General features: G+C 43.8%; 1 protein-coding gene across 2 annotated transcripts in view; it reads right to left on the bottom strand.

The window, feature by feature from the left end:
* RIC1 (RIC1 partner of RAB6A GEF complex) overlaps positions 1 to 24,012 on the bottom strand; it is a 159,906-nt gene that overhangs the window by 57,950 nt on the left and 77,944 nt on the right. For both annotated transcript variants that reach the window (XM_068136483.2, XM_068136477.2), the window contains exons 11-14: positions 18,049 to 18,228; positions 12,077 to 12,277; positions 3,725 to 3,763; positions 3,434 to 3,544 (exon numbers count right to left, since the gene is read on the bottom strand). In XM_068136483.2, coding sequence (XP_067992584.2) covers positions 3,434 to 3,544; positions 3,725 to 3,763; positions 12,077 to 12,277; positions 18,049 to 18,228 — 531 coding nt within the window. The remainder of the gene's footprint in view (positions 1 to 3,433; positions 3,545 to 3,724; positions 3,764 to 12,076; positions 12,278 to 18,048; positions 18,229 to 24,012) is intronic.

Here is a 24,012-nt window from a genome sequence, read left to right on the forward strand (position 1 = left end):
TAAAGATGCATGCTGTGAGGGCAAACTACCAAGCAGCCATTTGGCAGAGATCCCTGACCAGCAAGCCCAGCATACAGAGTCCTGTTGACAGTAATGGGTGGACCCTGGACGACGAGGGCCAGCTCATAGTCAACTGGATGACTGGTCCCATAGCACCCGATGTGGTCTTGGGATTCCTTTCATGCAAGTGCAAACGAATCTGCCAGTTGCCATCGTGTCAGTGCATGGTGAATGGCTTGAAATGTATGGATGCCTGCAGGCTGGAAACATGTGACAACATGAAGGATGATGATGTAAATGATGACTTCATCGATTTGGACAATTCGGATAGTAATGATGAATAAATGAGTAGATGTACAACTGTATATGTATGTAATGTTTGTCATTGTCTGATTCATGGATTTATGCTGGAAGAGCATTTTATATTTGGAGCATGTGTTACTATGAAGTATTATGTCTGAAAACAGGACTACGTACAAATGACTTTCCAACAAAAACTACTTGAATACTATATGATATTGTTTGTCAAGATGTCAATTTTATTCTTTAGTACTTGGATATTTTGTATTTACTGAAGGCAACAATAGTAAAACATTTTAGCGTGTAATCATCATTAGTTTGTCTTCTGAATTGGAGTCATGTATGTGAGGAAATGTTACATATGAAAGGGGCAAGAAAGAAAATTGTTGTGTCTGTTTGGCTCAAGACTTAGGCTCAAAATATAATGAGCTACAATATGGTTAAACTCTGAGACAACTTCAAAATCTATATTAAATTGAGTTTTAACATGTTGTAGTTAGTGTAACCTTATATCACGATGTACCACGAGTCTCGGAAACAATTTAGATTGGTTTGATAAAATTGTACCTTTAAACATGCTCGTTTGAAGATTTTTTCTGTTTTGCGACCCCTATCTCACATTTTTAGCTCTACAGACATTAAGCTACTCTCCAGAAATGTCCATCATGTTGTTTTGTGTTACAGATACATATACCTAACAGAAAATAACAAAAAAGTCTGGTGCCCTCTCATGGTAGCAATTGTCACAATTTGGCCAAGTAGCTCATGGACTAAGGGTTGTAATATGCTGGGCTGGCAGGATGGTCTCGAGGTCTCTGGCCAGCTACAAACTGGCATCTCGGTGTTTCACAGGCATGGCGATTCATCATTGTATGTGCCGTCACGTGGATGGACGTTAAACTGGGTTTCTCATCTGCTGGCATTAGGTGGTGGACGTTACAGATCCCATGGTGTCCTTCATGAAGAGTAGGTGAGCCATCGCCAGCACCAGGGCCAAATTCCAAATTTCTGCCCTAACTACTTAGTCGAGCATCAGGCCTGGCCAGCCGGTTCGTGAAAAAATTGGGCCACAAACTTCCCTCACCCAACCCCAAAATAAAGTGGGAATAACTGGGGACGTAAAATAATCATAAGAAGAAGAAGTCGTAATAAACTCCAGCAGGTTAATTTAAAAAACAAAAAACATGAAAACTAAAAATCTAACCACAGTTTTCTTTGGAAATAAAATGTTGCAATTTCACAGGATGTCTTTACTCGTTACAAGCAATAATTGAATACAAGAGGAAAATTGCATTTGGCCGTGCATTGGCTTGTTTAACTTCTACAATTACCTGTTGCTGGCGATATGGTGCTCAAGCGAGTAGAATGCAAATACAAACCCGAAAAGCAAGAAGTTGAAATCAATCTTGTAACTCGAGATATTCTGCCATACAAACGCCCTTCGCACATTAAGGATGACTAAACGAATTTCCATACCAAAAAAATTTCATTCTGCAAAAATTAATTTGCTCTTTCATGAAGACATGACATGGTGGTTACTATGTAGAATGGGTAATTAAATTGTCCATGTGACATCCATTCTCAGATTACACGATGATAAATTTCACTGTGACAGATTAAGCATGAGACACACACATACACACACACAGTGAGAGTGAGAGTGAGAGTGAGAGAAAGTGAGAGTGAGAGTGAGAGTGACAGTGAGAGTGAGAGTGAGAGTGAGAGTGAGAGTGAGAGTGAGAGAGAGAGACAAGAGGGAAAGGGCCGGTCAATGGGTACCGATTATAACTGACGGTGACCGCACTGTCCTGACAAATCTAGGCAGCAGGGAAGAATGGGGAAGATTTGGCCCCTGACTTGTGTTGGTGGATACAACCAAAACAAAGAGGCGACCTCGATAGTTGTTGCCTATTAGTAGGTTTAGCTGCCAGGTATCATAAGTAATACCAGATTCAACAATAAGTCTTTATAGCCACTGCTCTAACGAAGGAGCAAATAATTATTTTTGTGACAATACATATAGAGAATAATGTGACAAGTTAAAAAGCAAGTTTGTCGTTAAAACAAGTTTAACAAGGAGCTCGGTCCCTCACCTTTTGGGTGGTATGAGGAATATATCTGACTCACATGAAAGTTAAATCTTGAATGATTTTTTAAATATTGCGTACACAAGCGAAGTTACCGATATGGTTGCCATGGCAACATCATTCAGCCAATCAGAGCCATGATCTAATTATGATGAAATTATGTCAAGATGAATCATTGGTATCGCCCGCGATAAAGCTGATTCTGAGGGCCGATCACTCGCTCACCGCAGGCAGGTTGGTGGTCTTTCTGTCTTCTACCGACTCCTCTCCGGCCTTGCTCCCCCAGCTCTGTCTGTGCTCTGTCCCCCAAATATTCCTGCAGGATGCACAAGATCTGCCAGCAACCCTCTTCTGGTGAAACTGCCAAAATCAAGACTCTCTGCTCACCTTCACTCCTTCATTCCTCTTTTCTCCCGCCTCTGGAACAAACTCCCTCACTCTCTTCAATTTCACTCCTCCCTCCAGGTCTTTAAAACAGCTGTTCATCACCATCTCTTATTTTCCCCCATCCAAAACTTTGATCTTTTCTACCCCTGTTAAAACACCCCAAAATCCACCTCTTTCAATCTCCAACTTCTTTCCTGAAATTCCTAGTAGTGTCCATTTGCTTTATACTGTGTACCCTCCCTCCTCCCCAGCCCTCCCCCTTCCACACATCTACCGACGTCCCTATTCTCTACTGTTGTGCTTGTGTGCTTCCCTCTCTCTCCCCCTCTTGTCTCCCGCTCCCTTCATTGGATGTTTTTTGTGTCTGTGCATGTTTTTATGTTATGTGTTAGCTCTCACACAAGCCTCGATTGTGCACACAAAAAAAAAAATTTTTTTTAATGAGGAATGGATATCTGCATTATGAAAAGGAAATGTTCAACAGTTTTTGAAATATCACGTACACAAAAGTACATGGACGAATGGTCGGTCTGTCGGACAGAGCTCATTTTAATGTCCTTGTCTCCGACCTTGGTGGAGGGGAGGCAGGACAAAAACTGCAATTTACCGAGCAATATAATCTCAGGATACACGTGCCTATCTGCAAGGACATTACTCACTTGGTTAATGTTGCCAAAAAGTTTCCATTTTCTCGTGGCCAGGGTGTAATGGGCAAGACCCAACTTGCCAGCAACAGCCATATGTTGTCCACAACCATCCACAACAGAGAACTGCACACAGAACATGACAGACAACACTAAGTTTGAAAATGATACAAATTTGGTAGGTCTGTGGGTGGGGGTGATAAAAGCAGAATGTATTGATGGTTCACAATGACCTTAAGATAATTAAAAATAAAAAACAGAAAAGCCGTTTAAGTCGAAATGCAAATCTCTAAATGCACTACTCACCCGAATGGGCCAATTGGCATCAAGATAAACATTGTGAATCTGCAACATTAAGACATAACACGAGAATAAATAAATAAATAAATAATTTAAATCATCACAACAGAACATGGACATGCAAATGGAAATTTATGGGAAAGGGGAAAAATTGAAGGGGCACCAACATATTACATACACACAAAAAAAGATGTTTTGGATCCACCTTTCACTCCCCCTCACCCTCCTCCCCTCTCCCCCTCAAACCAGTGCAAGCAATATGCAGACAGCTACAAATTCGTGCACAGACAAGCGCACACACACACACACACACACACACACACACACACACATAACCGAGTAAGACGCATACTCCTAAATATCATATGCACTTTTATTTAACATCAAAACATCATTTTGTAATTTAGAAATAAAGGTTAGGCACATACACTCAACCCTCGGCTATCGCGAACTCAGCTATCGCGTTTCTCTGCTATCGCGGCTACCTAAAAAACTGCACAACACACGACTATCGCGCCTCAAATACGCGCAACGGAAATGGTGGAAAGGGTGCTACGTCATCACCGAGCGTGGGGAAAGAGAAATCAAGGGAAATCAAGAAGAGGAAGAACTTAACTTACGCTCAGAAATTCGAAATTGTGCAGTTGATAGACAATGGTGAAACAAAGCGAAGTGTTGGAAAGAAATTTGGGATAACTGAGCCAACAGTGCGAGGTATTTACCAAAACCGTGATTATCGTAGAAACGTAGATAAGATTTAACAATCAACAGTGAAGCAAGGTGCTCCCTTATTAATACTGCACTGGCAGGTTACAAGGAGCAGTATTAGTCCTTGAGCCAACCGGCCATATTTTGAAGTGAATGCTCCGGCGGGGGGAGTAATTCTCATTATGATTTTCCATTAGACCAATGTCTCAAGTGTCAGAAAAGGTGTGATGGACATCTGAGAACGGTAGCTTAGTGCCCGGATGGACGCCATCTTTGAAACCACCCAGCTCGAAAATGTCCATTTGGTGGGGTACATTGTTGCACGTGTATCTGGACTTCTATACTAGCTATCGATGTGCGGTTGACGACTAAATATACGTCCGATGTGTACCGTCTAAATAAAAAATAATATGAAGCATTTTGTTTTAGATTAATTATTATAAAAATCAATTATCGAAAAAAAATCATATATTTTTCAATATTTTATTATTAGACTTGTACTTTTTTTAGTGAAACAACACTGGTATGATTTTCCAAATTATGCATTGTGCTACACCGTTTATCTGTCTATAAAAATAACTCAAAAACTAAAACATATCATCCACCACGAGTTTACACAAAAAATATATGAAAAGGCATGCACTTTCCACAAACCGAAACTATGTCAGTTGGAATTTCCCGCCGATAAATCAACCCACAGAACCCAGTGCCGAAAGTGACGTCAGTCTATTCTATATCTATATTCTATATTCTATATCTCAGTCTGAGATTTGTTGCGGTGACCTGATTAATTTCTGAGGGGGGGGGGGGGGGGTGGGTGGCTTAAGAACTAAAAGTGAACATGTTAGATGGCGCCACATACAACTCTATTATAGAGTTGTATTGTGGCGCCATCTAACATGTTCACTGACTTGGATGAGTATGTCTATGTAAGCTGGCGAGATTTTCGGATATCGGAGTAATCTAACGTCAGTCTTTTTGTTCTTTCAGCTGAGATGGCCGGTGTCGAGGCGAAACGGGCGAAGATTGAACCTGAGTCCGGAACGTGCATCCTGTGCAGCAAGAAGTCGCCACTCTCTGAACTAAGCAAGGCAGCGGGCAACAGTTCTTGGAAGACATTGTGTGACGCAGCCGCAGTTAGAAACTTTTATCCAATTCTAAAGCTAGTCCAAGAAGGCGCAGTTGAACTTCCTAATATTCCAATATTATACCATAGGGCTTGTAGATCAGACTTCACTCACAAAAACCACCTAGCTACTTTGACCAATGCAGCTAGAAGTTCTTCAGTTGATACTGGCGATGCGGTGCGACGGCGATCATCACGGGAAGAGACAGGATCAACTTCAACGGTCTACGATGATAAATGCATTTTTTGCCAGCGTGCTTCAAAATTCATAAAAGGCAGTCGTACCCGTGAAACAGTTGTCTTGGCTGTTGAACTTCGAGCAGATAAGACAATAAGAGATGCTGCGACAGCTCGCAATGATGAGAGAGTTTTGGCATTGACTACACGAGATATGGTTGCAGCTGAGGCTCACTACCACTTCTCCTGCTATAGAAACTACACACGGCCCCAAAAACCTCAAGTAGAAACTGACATTGAAGATAATATCGAGAAAAAAGAAATGATACGATGTATATTCAATTTCATTCGCACTGACTTGTTCTTGAACCCGAGGATTGTTCCAATAGTTGATGTTGCAACAGATATCCTGTCTTCAGATACATTTTCAGTTGATGTTCGTGACTCCATCAAGAAGAATCTGCAGCGCACATTACAAAGAGAGTTTGGAGAATCGCTCATCTTCTTCAATGTGAAACACCGTGTATACTTGATGCCCGATAATCTGACAAAGCGAGAGATTGCTGCAGAGTGCGTAAACCTGAAAGCAGAAGTGAAAGCATTTGAACGAACGGACGGTGAAAGTAACATTGTGCGTGCAGCTACTTCACTGCGACACCAGATCAAAGATGCTCATTACAATGAACGTTGGCCGCCTCAGCCAGCAGAACTCACTTCAGATTACGTGAAGATACCAGATTCTCTTCGTGTATTTCTGCATACTTTGATTTGCGGGAGTGGGGGTAGCTCTGCGCGTGCCGACACACTGGTATGGTCGATGGCTCAAGATATCATCAATGCTGTACACCGGGGTACCATCAGAACATCGAAGCATGTCCTACTTCCGTGGGTCATGAAAACGCTCACCGGTAATACAGAGGTCATCAGAATATTGAATCGACTCGGGCACGGATGTTCGTACACAGTTCTGGAAGAAATCGAGACAGCGCTATGCATAGACAAATTAGCAAGTGTGGAGAAAGATACAGTACCACTTCCGTCACATGTGCACCCTTCGGTCCCGACTGTATTAGCATTCGATAACATCGACAGGCTAGAGGAATCGCTGAGTGGTGGCGGAACATCGCATCGCGTCAACGGTATCATCGTCCAACCGAAGTCGCAGTCGTGTTTGCCGCCCCAACCTCCATCGGCAGTATCCAAAGCAGATAAGAAGCGATCTATCCCGTCATCCAGCGATTTAGTTCCAATATACAGCGGTGGGAAACGAGAGGGCCCACCTGCAATCAAGCCTGCAGATCTTTCTGACACTCTTGCAGGCGCAACATCCCTTGCGCAGCGCCGAAATCACGTATGGATTATGACTCGCATGCTGGAACCATGCGACCAGACAATCAGTTCGTGGACTGGTTTCAACATCATGACTAGAGATCGTGTTCAGGTGACGGAAGATGTAGTTGGCTACCTGCCGACTATAAACGCGCCTGCCACAGATATGGCAACAGTGCAAGAAATCCTCAGAGAAGCTCTGAACATCATGTCATCACTTCAGCTTGAGCGTATACCGGTGGTGCTAGACCAGGCACTATTTGCTAAGGCGACCGAAATAGCATGGAAAGATGTCGATCGATATGGAAGAATCGTGCTCATGATGGGGAACTTCCATACCATCTGTAACTTCATGTCGAGCATTGGGAAAATGTTTGGAGATGCAGGCCTTCGGGATGTAGCTGTTGAGTCAGGAGTAATCGCTGAAGGTTCCATCAACAGGGTTCTGGAAGGCAAGCAATACAACCGTGCTGTGCGACTCCACAAGTTGATGTACGAGGCACTAATGCGCATCATTTGGAAGGGCTTCCAGGTGTGGATAGAAAGCAATCATCCTGACAAGGAACCCCAGATTCGAAGCACTGACCTCAAAATTCGCAGCATCAAGGAGGATGTTTGCCACGAGACTCTCGCTGCTGCTCTCGATGATGATTCATGTGTACAGAGCTTTGACATGTTCGCGAAATACCTACATTTTCTGCGAACCAAACATGGAGACCTGGCTCGCTTCTGGATGATGTATATTGATATGGTAGAGACCCTGCTGGGGTTGATTCGTGCGGATAGAGAAGGCGACTGGATGCTTCACTTGGCTTGTGTCAGAAGAGTGATCCCTTGGTGTTTCGCAATGAACAAGGTGAACTATGCTAGATATCTACCAGTGTACTATGCACAGATGACGCAACTCCACGAAACATGCCCCGAGTTGTACAGGCATTTCAATCAAGGCTACTTCTCCGTACAGCTTAGACCAGGGAATCCATTTGCCAGAATCGCTGTTGATCAGACAACAGAAGAAACAGTAAACAAAGATACGCAAACAGCTGGAGGAACACGAGGTTTTAGTCTTCGACAAGGGGCTGTGTCACGATACTATCTAACTGCAGAAAATCGGGCTACTGCACTGAGGCAACTACGAGAAACTATCCTTGTGAATGGCAGCGACACATCTCACGCCAAGCACCCTGACTTGTCTACTTCTCGCATCAAACGTGATGAGTCTGGCGTCACAGCTATCTGTGATCTACTGGAAAATGACTGGACCAATCCATTCGCCGATGATCCGTCATGTCTTCTCAGTATATCTACCGGAGCGGCTGCGAGGGAGGACGTTTCTAATGACCTACTCAACACCCTGCAAAAGGGGGAAGCGGCGTATCAAAGCTTCCAGAAACGTCTTGAAGAGGGAACAGGCTTTCATGACACATTGAACAAGCTAAACTTGAAGACCTTTGGTAAGATCAAGCAGAAAGTTGTGAAGGGCACAAACAAGGAGATCGTCCTGAGAGCTGACAGACAACTGTTTGCCACCATGATACTCATCGCCAAGACAAGGAACCTCGACATGCAACTTGTCCTTTGTCACCCACTAGGGCCGTTACCATGGTCTTTGGCAAACGTTGATGGATGCCAATGACTCTGATGGCGACTCTGATGATTAACTTTGTGTGCACTGTATATTGTATAGCATATGTTGTTCTCTATTATAATGCAGGCCAAATTGCCTGAAAATCTTTATAGACAGATAAACGGTTTAGCAAAATGTATAATTTGGAAGATCATACCGGTGTTATTTGACTAAAACATGACATGTTCAATGATACCTCCGCTTGCTTATTAGGAATATACATCGTATGGTGTTAAAATCAGCTCCATACGTCTTTCCAAACTCTAGTAATGAATAATTAATATAATTGGCGGCCATTTTGAAATCCAAGATGGCCACCAAAGTGCAGATTTCCTATGTAACAATTTCCGCCTGCTTATTAGATATCGTATGGTGTTAAAATCCTCTCCGTACGACATTCCTAACTTGCGTTATCGTCAGAATAGATAATGCCAGCGGCGGCCTAAGTCATTTTATGCCTCTTTACATTTATTTGTTGTAAACTCGTGGTGGATGATATGTTTTAGTTTTTGAGTTATTTTTATAGACAGATAAACGGTGTAGCACAATGCATAATTTGGAAAATCATACCAGTGTTGTTTCACTAAAAAAAGTACAAGTCTAATAATAAAATATTGAAAAATATATGATTTTTTTTCGATAATTGATTTTTATAATAATTAATCTAAAACAAAATGCTTCATATTATTTTTTATTTAGACGGTACACATCGGACGTATATTTAGTCGTCAACCGCACATCGATAGCTAGTATAGAAGTCCAGATACACGTGCAACAATGTACCCCACCAAATGGGCATTTTCGAGCTGGGTGGTTTCAAAGATGGCGTCCATCCGGGCACTAAGCTACCGTTCTCAGATGTCCATCACACCTTTTCTGACACTTGAGACATTGGTCTAATGGAAAATCATAATGAGAATTACTCCCCCCGCCGGAGCATTACTTTTGGTCTGGCTCAAGGACTATATCATGCCCACGTCAACTCCCTCTGCCAATGCCAGATCACCGAATTCTTACGGCCAGACTCGGCGTCAGAACAAGTCTAATCGGGGGACATTAGGGTAACCGCAGGGGGGGGGGGGGCACAAACTGCCGTTCGAGACCTCAATCTATGATGTAAATGCTTGATAATAAGAGTTTGCCGTCAACAACCAACACACCAACCCAGTTCCAATTTAAAAACATGCTGCAAAGTCTCTCTCTTTCACACACACACACACACACACACACACACACACACACACACACACACACACACACACACACACACACACACACACACACACACACACACACACACACACACACACACACTATAGCGAACGTGCAAGTTTGGCGCCAAAGGCTTGGCCTGCGGGTGGGTGTGGGGGGGGGGGGGGAGGTGGCACAATAACTCATTTGGGTGGGCATGGCCCGTGAATGCCCCCCCATGACGCCGACCCTGCTTACAGCGTTGCAACGAGGCACAGCCCTCTGTCGTTGACGAGCCCTCTGACGTTGAGCGCTTCTCTGGTGCTACAGCTGACGCAATCCTGGACGAGTTAGAGGCACGTAGGGGTGGTCAATAAGACTCCACCCAAGCCTCGGAACCTACCCAACCACCTAAGCCCCTCATCGTCCCCAAAAAGGTAAATAAAATGGTTAAAAAAAAGTACTTTTTTTTACCATTTTATATTTATTTGCATATTGTGATTCTTGTTTTATGGTAGAAATGGTAGAAACATAGGTCTTTTTGTTTACATAGGTAGGTCTTTATATGGTAGAAACACTTGGTAAAAAAGTGGCAAAAATAGGTTAAATATGTGGTCAACTTGGGGGTCCTGGCACCAATTAGAATTATTACCATACGTTCTTAAGTTCGGCTATCGCGATTTCGGCTAACGCGCACCGATAGCGGCACCAATTAGGCGCGATAGCCGAGGGTTGAGTGTATATGTTAACTGTGAGACATGACACATTTCAATACGCTTCAGCTGAGCCACTACTTTCAAAAGTTGCAGGTTCTCTCGTAGGCAGCACCTGTTGCACATGTTGCGGGTTTACATCATCGCTTGGGAATTGCTGGAATTTTTTCAAAGTGGAGATGACTTGCCCATTGGTTGTCAAAACACTCCGTGGGGTCTTTATTGCTCAATAGCTAATGCGAGCAGACGGTTACGAGCTTAACGTCCATCCGAGGTGCCTGTGAAGCACCAATGTGACGGTTTATAGTCGGTTTGAAAATCCAACCCATAAGTCAGGACAGTTTCTCGATATTTGCAATTTTGATTATTGAGGTGTGCCGAAACCCCAATAAGTTATTAAGTATTGACCTCTGCTGTTAGCATCCACAAAATATACTATTTCAGATATGTCAACATTCCACCACCAAAAAAATAAAAATAATAATAATAATAATCGACCAATCAAATCATCGGGTGAGGTCAATGTCAGTGACAATGAGTGCGTCAGGTGCCCCTCCTTTGAATTATTTTTCATTTTTTTGGATTTATCTAGCTACAAGCAGATAATTCCATACGTATAAAGAAATAATCATACTAAAATACGCAATTTGGTGTCTGTCCGTCTCTCTGACTATTTTTGCCCACAATACATTCCATCGTTACTTATCCCATCTCAACCAAACTTGGCAGAGTGACTAAGGGTCACACAATGAAGGTTGCAACCATTTAACTCCTCCCCCCCCCCCCCCCCCCTCCCAATGCAAGGGGGGTTTCCCCGCAAAGGGGGTTGCGTGTTGCGTGGTGAGGTGTGTATCCGTGTTAAGATAGTGTTGCGGTTTTGAGTCTACACGATCCACCGAGATCCCAAATTACACGCGGCTCGTGCAAGGCTTGGTTCCCCGCTTCCGTGGCGGAGCAGGTATTTAGGTACGAGCGAGACTTGTCCCGAAACCCTACCTTGCGTTTGCCCGGAAGGGGCGTTTCAAGTCTCGGTTACGCTGGCCCAGAAAGAACAAGGGGCTTAATCTCCCCTTGGTAAGGGTAGGAAGGGCGGCGGAAAACCATAACAATAGCTTTATCGTGGCGTTTTCAATGGAGTCCTTGTTCGAATGCTTAAACAACTTGGCGAGCTCTCCACAATAAATTGGGTAAATGAACACAACCCCATGTTCTTGAGGCCCGGTCCTAGATCTACTGTAATCTATATACCCCAGAAATGAATGACCCTTCCTGCCACTCCCTTAGGGAACGGGTGTACTGGTAAGCAGAAATCTGCAAATTGGCAGGAGTCTGGAAAATCAGGTCGTATCAATCAAGTTATCAACTTATCAATACCAATGCAATTAATCAGCACTCATATATCTGGTTCATTATCAGTTAAGAGAGATAAAGCAAGCGATTATGAGCATTCACTCCATTCAGACAGCAAAAGTTCTTCTCACCCCTACCTGTATTATATGCCAGTGCTTGTGACCCAACAAGAAGCTGGCACCATGGAGGTTACCACTGTCCAACACAGGGCCAGCTGAGTCTACACTGGAACCCGGAGAAGACGATGACTGGGAAGCTGTGTTGGCAAACTCCCGTAGGTGACTACAGCTAAGATAGAGACGGTCCTCTCCTTGAAGGAGCACTTGCTCCTGATTGCTCTACGAGGGGACAAAAGATAAAAACAACATTTATCCAAACCTTGAGGCCAACAAAATTAACAACTAGAATGCACTCGAGGGAGATGTCGACTCGAAGTAGCCATTATGTTCCTATTCTAAGTAATCATAGTTGTCTTGTGATTTGATATACTATAACAAGTACTTTAGACGGGAAATAACCCTCAGTTCATAACTGTGAACCTACGAGGTTATGCATTTTATAATACAGAGATCGCCCGAGGCCGAAGCGATGGAACCGCCTTTCGAGGCCATTTTTCCCCGCCTAGCAGGGGTTGGCCTTTTTCTGGCACCATGGTCCCCTTTTTGAAGCAATGTTTTACGGCCGGATGCCCTTCCTGCCACCAACCCTGTTAATCGCCTCTTACAACACACAGGGAATTACTAGTGAACTGATACTCTTTAGACGGGACAGTATGCAAATGCGTATAGCAAAAACGCCAGTCAGGCAGTCTTATGCCTCTCTCTCAGCAGTGGGGTCCTCCATGGTCTCCGACCACAGAACCCCCCTTTCATCGAGTTGGCGACGGATGGTGTGAGTTGAAACTGTCGTACCTTGTGTCTGAAGGTCAGCAAGAATCTGTTTGGCAGTTGATCGAGGTGCTTTCTCCACCATTCAAACAATCCTTCGCTGCAATCTTCGATCAAGTTTTCTCTTGCGGCCACGTCCAGGGAGGTTGGCTACAGTGCCATGGGACTTAAACATCCTCATGACATTGCGTACGGTGGACACAAGAACACCATGGTCTCTGGAGATGGACTTGTAGCCTTGAGATTGTCCCTGCTTGGCTACAATCTTGTGTCTGACCTCCTCAGACAATTCTCTGGTTTTCTTTCTTTTCTCCATACTCATTGCAGTACATGAAGTAACACAAAACAGGAGAATGACTCCTTTTCTCCATTCAAACTGGTTGAATGAGTGATTTTTATATTGCAGGTACCTGCAACTCACCACAGGTGAGTTCAATTCCAAAGTAAAGGAGAATCACCTGCTTGAAATTGAAATCGAATTATTTCTAACAACTTCTAAAAGGTGGCAATAATATTGTCCAGGCCATTTTAGAATTGCTGTATGGAATAAGCTGTGACTTAGTAATTTTTCAGCTTTTTTTTTGTTTTGTTCCACTGTAAACCAAAGAAATACATATGTGGATACCAACATATTTTTTAATTTCAACAATTTTCTGAAAGAAATGGTGCATTATTTGAAAAAAGTGCAAGGGTGCCAATATTGTTGGCCACGACAGTATATTTATGTTTGTGTAAATTTGTTGGTACCTTTTTTTTTTCAATTATTACTTTTTATTATAGTCTCATTTACTCTGTAATTGAGTCATCATTTACTCTCATTCAAGCCTGGTGTTGGCTTAGCGGTTAGGGTGCCGGCTTAGGATCCGAGGATCCTGGGTTTGAATCCCGGTCGATTGCTGAATTAACGCCAGGGGGGTTGACTCAGCCTGTCATCCTTCCGAGGTCGGCAAATTGAGTACCAGCTTGCTGGAATTAATGATCCCGGTGTGTACCCCGATTTAGAATAGGTACACCGTATCCCTGCGCTTTCGCCTGATTCACCTGATCACCTGATCTGTGAAGGTTGCCTCTCCCTCTCAACTGGAGTCTGACTTATTTGTGCCTGCTCACTCTTTCGGTGTGCTTCCTGTCTCTGCTCAGTGCACGAGTATTGCGACCAACGCGTTTTTGTTTGTCTGTTTGTCAACAGATAATATGAGCAGTTAAATCGCCATGTTTGGCACAGAGCTTCATATTGTACGCATGGACGCGATCATCCATTTCTCATGCGCTGACCTATGGCAGAGGTGAGTATATATAGTCCTACATTCATTTCATTCTGCATTTTTCCTTGTGAGCTCACAGTTGAACTATTCTGAAACATTCACAATATGAAGCTCTGTGCAAAATTTGCTGATTATAGCTGCCATCGTTGACCAATTATTCTGCCGACAAACAGGCAAACAACACAGACGGGATCATCACAATACTCTTGTGCTTGGCCTAGGACCTTGAGGTGAGTAACAACTGCTATGATGTGAACATTAAACTAAAATAAATTGACAACTGAAATGGCATGTAGACATAGGCATAGTGACACGTGGACATCATAGCAGACGGGGACACCACCCTGAGTGCGAACGTGGATGTGGTGCCAAATAACATCCCTCAAAAAACGTTTTCATGCTCCATTTGGTTGGATATGAATTACAACAGAACGGACGCGTGACAGCACGAGACACAGCTTTCAGAACTACGTTTTATATTTTAAACTTTGTGATATGTGTAATGCTGAAGTTTACAAACTCTTTCCATCTGGTTTAACATTTTTCGTAAGTACTAATCACCCGCACAGTAAATAAATCTGTATTAGTATTTATGGAGCTGTCGGCTGCGTAAATGTCTTACCTTATTGCTTTGTGAATCTTTGAACATACGAGGTTATGCATTTTATAATACAGAGATCGCCCTAGGCCGAAGCGATGGAACTAGAGGCCATTTTTCCCCACCGAGCAGGGGTTGGCCTTTTTCGGGCACCGTGGTCCCCTTTTTACCTTCGCAAAAGCGGAAGGTTATGTTTTGATCGCTGTGTATTTATTTGTATGTCTGTGTGTGTGTGTGTGTGTGTGTTATTCGCATAACTCAAAAAGTATTCAACCGAATTGCATGAAATTTGGTGGGATGATTGGTTATTATACGGGACACATTTGATTAGATTTTGGGAGCAATCGGGTCAAAGGTCAAGGTCAAGTTCACGAAAAGGTCAAAATCGTATTTTTACCATAGCGCGGTCAATTTTTATCCAATTGGCATGCAACTAATGCCAAAATGTTCAGAATTCAATGCCCGATCTTGTGATATACGACATGACCCAGTGAAGACATTACCCTTGTTAGCGGTTGGGGGTCAAAGGTCAGGGGGGTCACGACCTTGCAAAATGTGCGTTTTTTGTCATAACTCGGTCAATTCTTATCCGATTTGCATGAAATCAGCACCAAACTGTTCACTGTTCTGTTCCCTACACTCCCATGCCAAGTACAGAACAGTAGCTGCGGCGAAGGTATGCGCTCTACCGAGTGCCCGTTCTAGTTGAAGCAATGTTTATGGCCGGATGCCCTTCCGGCCGCCAACCCTGTTAATCGCCTCTTGCGACACACAGGGAATTACTAGTGAACTGATACTCAATTTGCCGACCTCAGAAGGACGACAGGCTGAGTCAACCCCCCTGGTGTTGTCTCAGTGATCCTGGTGTTAATTCCTGGTGTTAATTCAGTGATCAACCGGGAATTGAACCCAGGATCTTAGGATCCCAAGCCAGCACCCTAACCGCTAAGCCAACACCAGGCCTAGGCCGAAGCGATGGAGGGGATATAATTGTTGGACAGTTATTTCTTAAATAAGTGTCGATCAGATCCAGATGTCTCGCGCCATATGAGGCCAATTAGTGACGGCCCAGATCATGTGTCAAGTTAGTTAATTAACTTCCATGTCCACCTCTCTTTTCCTTTCAACAGATGATCCTATCATTTCACCCACTTATAATGTGTGCAACGTATGACGTATGACGTAAGGTGAGGACAGGTGTGTGAAGGGAGAAAAAGCGAATAAGGAACTGGCACTCAAAGGGTCTTGACAGAAGGGTAAAAGTAGTGAGAGGCCTCAGCGAGTGTGTTGGCTGGCAGGAATGCCTCGAGGTACACCAGAGGCCTGAGGCCTAAGGACTAAACTCTGAAGCCTATACGCATTAGGAAGAAAATAATTTGTTTCGGGCTGTTTATTGGCACAATTACATTGCTTATGGTCACTTGGTATTTGGGGGGGGGGGGGGGGGGTGGGGTTGATGATTCGGGAAGGGGGGGGAGGGGGAGATGTTGAGGACTTAAATTCACATGCTATTCACATGCATGTATGGATGTTCCGTCGATCTCTGCTAGTATATCTATATATCATGGAGCAAGTGTAATTGTATGTATGCATGTATGTTTGTCTGCAACCGTTTTACCGGCCAGATAATTGCGGCACCAAACCCTTTAGACCTTTTAATACACTTTAAATTCGACATTTACAGGGTGTTTCAAAAAGATTGATACAACTTTGACTTCCTGCCATTTCCTTGTTTTTTGACCTATACCATTTTTCTTTTCAGGCTTTGGTGGTGTTGTCGTGGTATTTGTTCCCTGGGATTTATAGCTCGGTAGCGCAACTATGCCATTGACAGTGGAGCAGAAGACAAAAGTGGTGGCTCTGTGGTATGAACGGTGCCATCAACAACCACAACATTTTCTGGGGGTTAGAACCACTTGAGGAGATCACTGAGAGGTACCTGAAAGGGCCTAAAGTCCCATGCTTCTGCGCCTTCAATGCCAGATGGGGAATGCTAGGGCCTTACTGGTTTGAGAATGACAACAGCAGGATGGTGACGATCAACGGTGAGCGCTACTGGGCCGCGCTCCAGAAGTTCCATAATGATCTAGCCCAAAAGGTCACCCCAAACCAGCTAGCATGACCTGGTTTATGCAGGATGGTGCACCTGCGCAAACAGCTGGTGACACCATCACTTTCCTGCAGCAGCTTTTCAGAAACCACCTTGTTGCCCTGGGTACCGCTCATGACTGGGCACCCCATAGCCCAGACTTGAACCCTCTGGACTACTGGTTCTGGGGGGCCGCCAAGGGCTCTGTCTACGTCAACTGCCCTGCAACACTGGATGATCTGAAGCAGGAGGATGTGTCAGATTACCTTCAGGAAGTGCCACATGAGACCTATAGGAAAGTTGGACAGAACTTTGGAGGCAGGATCAATGCATGTCTGAACCGAGGAGGGGCACACATCGAGAACGTCAATTACAAGGATTTTATGTAAATGCAAATTTCAGACCTTGGGCTCTCACCAACTTTAGCAGTGACTTACTGCATTAGCAAAAATATCATGTCATAAGCTTTCAAGAAATGTTTGGTTCACATTCCTGAGGTTTCTGTTTCTTTTTAAATAAACGTTTAAAGTTTTATCACTCTTTTTGAAACACCATGTAGATCCCTTGTAACCCTTGATCCCCCAATAGACCCCTATGATGTGTAGACCCTGAAGACCTTAAAGACCCTTTTAAGAACCCAAATACCCTTAAGACCCTTTAGACCCCAAATATGTTTTAGACCTGTAAGACCCTCAAGACCCTTAAGACACCAATATCCTTAAGACCCCAAAGACCCATTAGACCCCTTCCATTTTACCTTTAAGACCCTTTCAACATTTTAAACACCTTTAGATCCCTTCACCCTTTAGACCTCTATAACCTTTAGACATTTACAACCCTTAAGACCCTTCAACCTTAACACCATTTAGACCCCCTACACCCTTCAGACAGATTAGACAGCTTGGCACCTTGACCATTTAGAGCTTTAGACCACTTGGACATTTTTAGACCCTTTTTACATGCTTAAGAGATTAGACCATTTCGACCCCTTAGACACCAACTACTATTGGAACGTACCCTTTAGATCCTTAGACCATCTTGAGCCTTTTAAGTGCACACCATCATGCAAACATCTATAGTCTTCTTGCAAAACACAGACTATACTTTTAAAAATTAAAACACAGTAATGTTTACACATTGATGGTAACAAAAACACAGTATTTTACTTCAACACAGTAATGCGCAATCTCAACCCACTTTGCGAATAGTAATAATAACAACAACAATAATAATAATAATCATGGCTACCAAAACACGAGCAACCACTAACCATGCATGGGTTGACAGCAATCGAGCTCTTCACAAATTGAAGCAACATCAACTCTGTATGAAGCGTTGCCTCTTGATCTTTGGCCTCAGCAGTCACCCCACCCGATGGGTTTGCAGGGCAAGGTGCTCCATCAAGCCGTAGAGATAATACCCACAGGTGGTATCCCTCAGGGCCCCAGCTCTACATGCACAATAAAACAACAAGAAACAACATGGGGATATTTGCTTTCTCTGGAAGGCAGCAACTACATTTAAATAACAATATATTCTCAAAAACAAAAACAGTTGAAATGAATACTTCTGCGATTTTAACTTCCATGAATTAAAGCATAAAAACATCTGCTTTTAGAAGGTCGGTGAAATTAACATAGCATGAGAGACTCAATCAAAAGTGTCCAGTTCCTGAAAGTTCACTTTTTGAAATCCTATGCTCGTAAATTGTTCTCTGGGTCTCTGCTAGTAAAATAAATATAAAGCATCATAATCCCCACTGTGCTGACGACGCAATACATCGCAGTGTTGCATTGCACCTCCCAAATGTCGTGGTGCCCTCATTCATCAAAAATGAATGTTTTGAGGTTTTCATCTTGGCACTTGGCAAATCATAATCAAGTGAAAAACTTTTTTTGTATTGAAAAGCTGACAGACCTGAGAATAAGCAGCGCTTCTCATCATGAGGTAAGTTTTTATTTGTTTGTTAATTTTTAAGAGCAGGGCTGTGAAGAATACCCATTAAGCGTTACATGTAAATCTAAGCTAATACAGCATGCAATTACAGTAAACCCTTAAATATCACGGGGGTTATGTTCCTGGAAAACGCCACGATAGTTAAAACCAAGGGCCCAAGGGAAAAGGGGAATTAGGTTCCTGGGTTTCGAGAAAATATTGAGGAAGGTGGGCGGCACCGAAACAAAAACATCACAATTAAAATTAGAAAGCATCTGAAAATGCAAAGCCCGTCCGCTTTGTAATCGGACTTATTCTTCCGCATGCTAAACGTGACAAAAACAGCTAAAAACTAGAACGGGCACTCGGTAGAGCGCATACCTTCGCCGCAGCTACTGTTCTGTACTTGGCATGGGAGTGTAGGGAACAGAACAACAAAAATACGATTTTGACCTTTTCGTGACCTTGACCTTGACCTTTGACCCGATTGCTCCCAAAATCTAATCAAATGTGTCCCGTATAATAACCAATCATCCCACCAAATTTCATGCAATTCGGTTGAATACTTTTTGAGTTATGCGAATAACATACACACACACACACAGACATACAAATAAATACACAGCGATCAAAACATAACCTTCCGCTTTTGCGAAGGTAAAAATACAAAAATAAATTGACGATTTTAGGTGACCTTTTGACCTCAATAGCAATTTGTTTCAGTTACCTAATATGCAAACACTGCTCAAATTTCAATTTCAGACCATAGAATCACAACAACAATCATGCGAGAGTTAAGTTTGAAGGACCACACACCATAATGTCCCGACATCATCCAGCATTGCGAATGTTTAAAACAAAAAAGTCTACTTTTGACTGGGCCAAATTAAATAAAAGTTGGAAGTAAATTTAGATGCCGTAAACAAAATTGAAAGACATGGATAGTTATGCCTACAAAGTTTGCTAACGATTCACGAAGCAGTGAAAGAGATAGATAGCATTCGGGTCAGACATGGGACCAAATGGTGACAGCATGGGGACATGTTGCCCTTCCTCATGTGAGGAAAGTTACACATTATTAATATAATCTTATTAAAGAGCAACGAGTTTCCAAAGGGAAGGAACTATTAGTTGTAAAAGGAACACAAATCAATGTCAACCACAATCAAGAGCTGAAGTAATACATGGGAAAACATGGAAATACCGCACTGTACCCGGAGAAATACCTTGGCGATCACATTGGGGATTCGGCACACGGATGTTGAAATCGGCTCGGAAGGCACATTAGTAAAAACCAAAGCGAAACTCTGTTTCTTTATTTAATATGCCTTTCAATGTTTTATTATTTTATAATCGTCCCTATATAATGTTTTTTTAATACGCTACTTACTTAAAACCATTTTTATACGACTTTACATTTGTGACAAAAAGCAAGTTGAAATGAAAAGGTAAGAGGGAGAAATTATACATGCTGCCCAGATGAATGAATGAATGAATGTTGTGGAGACTGGTGTTGCCTGGTGTTGGCTTAGTGGTTAGGGTGCTCGCTTGGGATTCTAGGATCCTGGGTTCGAATCCCGGTCAATCGCTGAATTAACGCCAGGGAGGTTGACTCAGCCTGTCATCCTTCCGAGGTCGGCAAATTGAGTACCAGCTTGCTGGGATGAATGATCACGGTGTGTACCCTGATTTAGAATAGCTACACCGTATCCCTGTGCATCGTAAGAGGCGACCAAGGGTTGGCGTCAGGAAGGGCATCCGGCCATAAAAACATTGCCTCAAACAGGGAACCATGATTATCATGGGGCCCGCAAGGCTAACCCCCGCTCTAGCGGGGAAAATGGCCTTAAAAACGATCATTCATATTCGCCAGATCACCAGATGACGGCAAATTAATGATCGAATGTGACAAATGCCAAGAATGGTGCTGTTATGCGCGATCGATTAATGCCTGCGCCATCTACCGATGCCTGCGCAAAATATGGATCCATTGATAGCGCAGCACGATCGGTGGATAGCACAAATCCATTGATGGCGCATAACATCGGTATCAACATAAAAATAAGGTGACAGATCATTTTGAACAATGCATTTTTTTTAAAGTGCTCTTTGTTATACGTTAGCTTGGAATGACTTTTTATATACTGGTAATCCATTTTTTAAAGTTAATAAACTTTACAAAATAAAACTAGAAAGCATCTCCAAATGCAAAAGCCATTTGCATCCGCTTTATGCTCAAACTAAACTTGACAAAAACAACAACTAACGAGAACAATGTGAGCCACCAATATGCCTCCTCATAGTCCCACAACGGGTAGATGCCATCACTCTGCATATCAGCCATTCCATGTCAAATCATCAAAGAATCTGCCGTCATCTCTCGGATTTTTGTAAAACGTTTTTTTTTTTTTTTTTTTTTTTTTTTTTTTTTTTTTTTTTTTTTTTTTTTTTTTTTTTTTTTTTTTTTTTGTATACAAGATCGAGGCTCGTGAAAGAGCGAACATTAATCACACAGAAAGACAAACCGACACATAAAACATATAACATAGGGAGCGGTAGACAAGATGGGGAGAGAGGGGGGAAGGACACAAACACAACATTTAAGAGCAGGGACCGAGAGACATGGAGACATCGAGAGATCTGAGAGAGGGCGAGGGCTTTGGGGGGGGGGGGCGTGGGAAGGGGGCAGTGGGAGAGGTATAAAACATATGGACACTGCCAGGACTTCCAGGAAAGAAGTTGGAATTTCAAACAAGGTGGATCTGGGGTGAATTAGCGGGGGTAGAAAAGATCAAGGTTTTGGATGGGGGAAGATAAGAGATGGTGGTGAACAGCTGTTTTAAAGACCTGGAGGGAGGAGTGGGATTGAAGGGAGTGAGGTAGTTTGTTCCAGAGGCGGGAGAAAAGAGGAATGAAAGAGTGAAGGTGAGCGGAGAGCCGAGATTTCGGCAGTTTAACCATCAGAGGGTTGCTGGCAGATCTTGTGCGACCTGTAGGAATATTTGGGGGACAGAGCACAGAGAGAGCTGGGGGTGCAAGGCCGGAGAGGAGTCGGTAGAAGACAGAAAGACCACCTACCTGCCTGCGGTGAGTGAGTGAAAGGCCCTCAGAGATAGCTTCATCGCGGGAGATTCCAATAATTCTGAAAGCTTTGGTTTCAACAGCGTGAAGCCGAGCTAGGTGTGAGGCAGGAGCACCGGCCCATAGGGGAGAACAGTATTCCATTGAGCTGCGGATGAAAGCCTTGTATGTGGTGAGGAGCTCAGGTGTGCCGAGGAAGGACTTCGCACGACGGAGGATGCCCAGTCGGCGACTGGCTTTGGAGGCCAGCTTGGAAATGTGGTTTTCCCAAGAAAGATCATGGCAGATAGTGAGACCCAAAATCTTGAGCGACAGAACTTCTTGGAGAGGATTGTTGAGAAAGTAGATGGGAGGGTTGTCCAGTCGATCTTTTCGGAGAGACATAGTAAGAGTGTGAGATTTGTCAGGATTGAAAGACATGTTCCACTTGTTTGACCAGTCTGTGATTTTGTCCAGGTCTTCAGAGAGTGAGGAGGCAGCAGACTGCCGATCTGAGGGAAGAGGAATGGAGCGGCAGAGAGTGGAGTCATCAGCAAAGAGATAGAGAGGATTTTCGAGAGAGTCAGAGAGATCATTGATGAAGACCAGAAAAAGCACGGGGCCCAGAACACTGCCTTGGGGAACTCCAGCCTGAACAGGAAGAGGAGATGAGAGAAACCCATTCAGGGCCACACGTTGACGACGACTAGAGAGGAAGTCCGCCAGCCATGCGTGGAGATTTCCATGGATACCAAAGGAGGAGAGTTTGGTGAGCAGAGCGGGGTGCCAGACCGTGTCGAAGGCACGTGATATGTCGAGGGAGACAGCTCTAATTTCCTGTTTGGCATTGAGGACCTCCATCCATTGTTGAGACAGCAGAAGCAGCATGTCCAGAGTAGAGTGACCTGGTCTGAAACCAAATTGATGATCAGAGATCAAGCCATTGGAGAAGAGGAAAGATTTCATATCAGAAGCAATGATGGATTCCATGACTTTGCTGATAATTGGGAGAAGGCTGATTGGTCTGTAGTTGCTAGGATCTGTTTTTGCACCTTTTTTGTGCAAAGCGGTGATGTTGGCTGATTTCCAAGCAGATGGCAGTTGACCTTGAGCAAAAGAGAGGGTGAAGAGAACAGAGAGAGGGTGAGATAGAGCAGCAGAGCAGGATTTTAGGACCCGTGGGCTGATGCCGTCGGGTCCAGTTGCAGAATCAGAGTCGAGGGTTGACAGAAACTTTTCCACCTTGTCAGGAGGAAAGGACACGGAGTCCAGGAGCAGCAGGGTACGACTGGGTATGGTGGGTACAGAGAGGGATGGGTTTGGGACACAAGATTTAGAGGCAAACACAGAGTTGAGGCATTCAGCTTTTTCACGTGCGGAGTCAGCTGTGTAGCCGTTTGAGGTAAGGGAGGGGATGGAGGGGGAACAAACACCAGAAACGGATTTGACCAGACGCCACCAGGATTTGGAAGAGGGAGACAGATAAGAGAGTTCGGTCTTGAGAACGGAGAGATATTGTTTCCTGGCTCTCCTGAGGGTGGACACACACTTGTTTCGGGCTTTGTGAAAGGAAATGAGATTTCCTTCCGTTGGATTTGCTTTCCAGGAGACGAAGGCAAGTTGTTTCTGGGCAACAGCCTCACCACAAGATTCCGTGTACCATGGACGGGAGGAAGGGTATGACAACTGAAGACGAGATGGGATAAATCTGTGCATGAGAGAGAGCAATTTACTTTGGAAGAATTCCCAGGATGAGTTGATGTCAGAGGTGGTAGAGATGGGAGACCAGTCCAGATGATTGATGGCTGCTTGAAGACCGTGCCAGTTGGCCTGAGTGAAATGCCAGACTCGTCGACGCTGAGCAGGCTCCCTGAGGATGGTCAGAGAGATGTCCACTTTAACAAGGACATGATCAGATGATCCGATCGGAGCAGAAGAAGAGCAGCAGACATTTTCAGGGAAGTTAGTCATAACCAAGTCCAGAAGAGAAGATGTTCCGTTGACTGAGATCCGGGTCGGGAAATTGACAGATTGTGTCAGTCCCAGTGAGTCGCAGAAGTCCTTTGCTGAGGAGCCATGGCTGGTGAGAGAGGTACCCACACCCAGCCAACTGGCATGATGACAGTTGAAATCACCACATATGAGGAAGAGAGAGTTGGGATGAGTAGATAGAAGTTGGTCCATATCATCAGACAGCGAGATGTAGATGGAGTCATCACTGTTTGGTGGACGGTACAAC

Source organism: Myxine glutinosa, chromosome 1 (genome assembly GCF_964187855.1).
Source record: "Myxine glutinosa chromosome 1, kmMyxGlut1.1, whole genome shotgun sequence".
NCBI lineage: Eukaryota > Metazoa > Chordata > Myxini > Myxiniformes > Myxinidae > Myxine > Myxine glutinosa.